The sequence below is a fragment of the Parasteatoda tepidariorum genome, unplaced genomic scaffold, assembly GCF_043381705.1.
Source record: "Parasteatoda tepidariorum isolate YZ-2023 unplaced genomic scaffold, CAS_Ptep_4.0 HiC_scaffold_21874, whole genome shotgun sequence".
Classification (NCBI taxonomy): domain Eukaryota; kingdom Metazoa; phylum Arthropoda; class Arachnida; order Araneae; family Theridiidae; genus Parasteatoda; species Parasteatoda tepidariorum.
The window spans coordinates 1-1344 of NW_027261539.1; the positions used below are offsets into that span (position 1 = coordinate 1).

The window sequence follows — 1344 nt, forward strand, 5'->3', positions numbered from 1 at the left end:
AATAATATAACTGTTGATAATGATATGCCAAAATTGACACCTATAGGGAGAACAGTTAAACTTCCTGTTCGTTATCAAAATTTTGATACCAATGGTATGTCAACTTGCAAATGCCAAATTTAGATTCTATTTACTTTGCCAATGCTTTAGTGGCAATAAATGAACTTCTCTCTGAACCTAATACTATTGATGAGGCACTCAATGGTAGTAATGCCAGGCATTGGAGAGAATCTTTATGTGAAGCAATAGCGGACTACATTAAAAACAAAACTTGGGACATAGTAAATAAGCCTAAAAAATAAAAACATTGTTGGTTGCAAATGGGTATTCAAAATAAAACATAATGTTAATGGTGATATTGAAAGGTACAAAACCCGTTTAGTAGCTAAAGGTTTCTCCCAGATCGAAAGAATAGATTATACAGAAATGTTTTCCCCTAGTTCGTTATGTAACATTAAGAGTTTTGTTGACTTATGCAGCTATTTATGATTGGGAAATTGATCAAATGGANAAATGGATGCTGTTATGGCTTTTGTTCAAGGGACACTAAATGAAGAAATATACATGAAAATTCCAGATGGGTTTAGTGAATATTACGAACGAAATTAAATAAGTAAAAATTTAGTGAAGAAACAACAAAGTAAAAGATTTGAAATGAAAGATTTAGGTGAAGCCAATTATTGTTTAGGGATTAAAATAGAACAGAATAGATGAAAAGGGTCCATTAACCTAAATCAAACCCAATTTGGCAATGAAGGTGGTTCCAATAAGGCACAATCATATGATGAACGTTTTAATAAAGAACAATCAGATGAAGAAGCAAAGGCTTCAGGCTCTGACAGAGAAGACGTGTGCCACGAGATGACCGTGAAACTGATGATGAAGGAGGAGAAGAAGGTGGCAAAAGACGAAAACGTAAGAAAAATAGAGAATCCAAGCAAAAGAAACAGATAGAAGATGGCCTTACTGCCAAGCAAAGGAGCAGAATCATTTCTAAAGCAACTATTTCATCAAGTGAGGAGTCTGACAGTGGAAAAGAAAAGTCTAAAAGAAAAAGGAAAGCAAGGGCTAGTGATATTAGTCAAAATGATGAAGACAGTGGACCTAAAAAGAGGAAAATTGCTTCTGATAGTGGAAGTGAAGATTCTGCCAGTGGTAATGCAACATCTAACAGAGGAAAAGGAGCAAGTGATGGCAGTCAGAGTGGTGAAGACAGACCAACCAAGAGCAGAAAAATTGTTTCAGAAAGTGATGAAGGTAGTGAACCTAAAAAGAGGAGAATTACATCCGATAATAGTCAAAGTGAAGAAGTTTTAATTTTGTGGTACTTTCAGGTGCTATATA

General features: G+C 34.8%; 1 protein-coding gene across 1 annotated transcript; it reads left to right on the forward strand.

The window, feature by feature from the left end:
* Nucleotides 1–110: 110 nt before the first annotated feature.
* LOC122268473 (zinc finger CCHC domain-containing protein 10-like) lies at nt 111–1334 on the forward strand (the record flags this gene model as incomplete). The annotated part of the gene is made up of 2 exons (XM_043038502.1): nt 111–281; nt 843–1334. Coding segments are annotated over exons 1-2 (663 nt in total), but the record flags the coding sequence as incomplete, so codon positions are not given.
* Nucleotides 1335–1344: the final 10 nt, after the last annotated feature.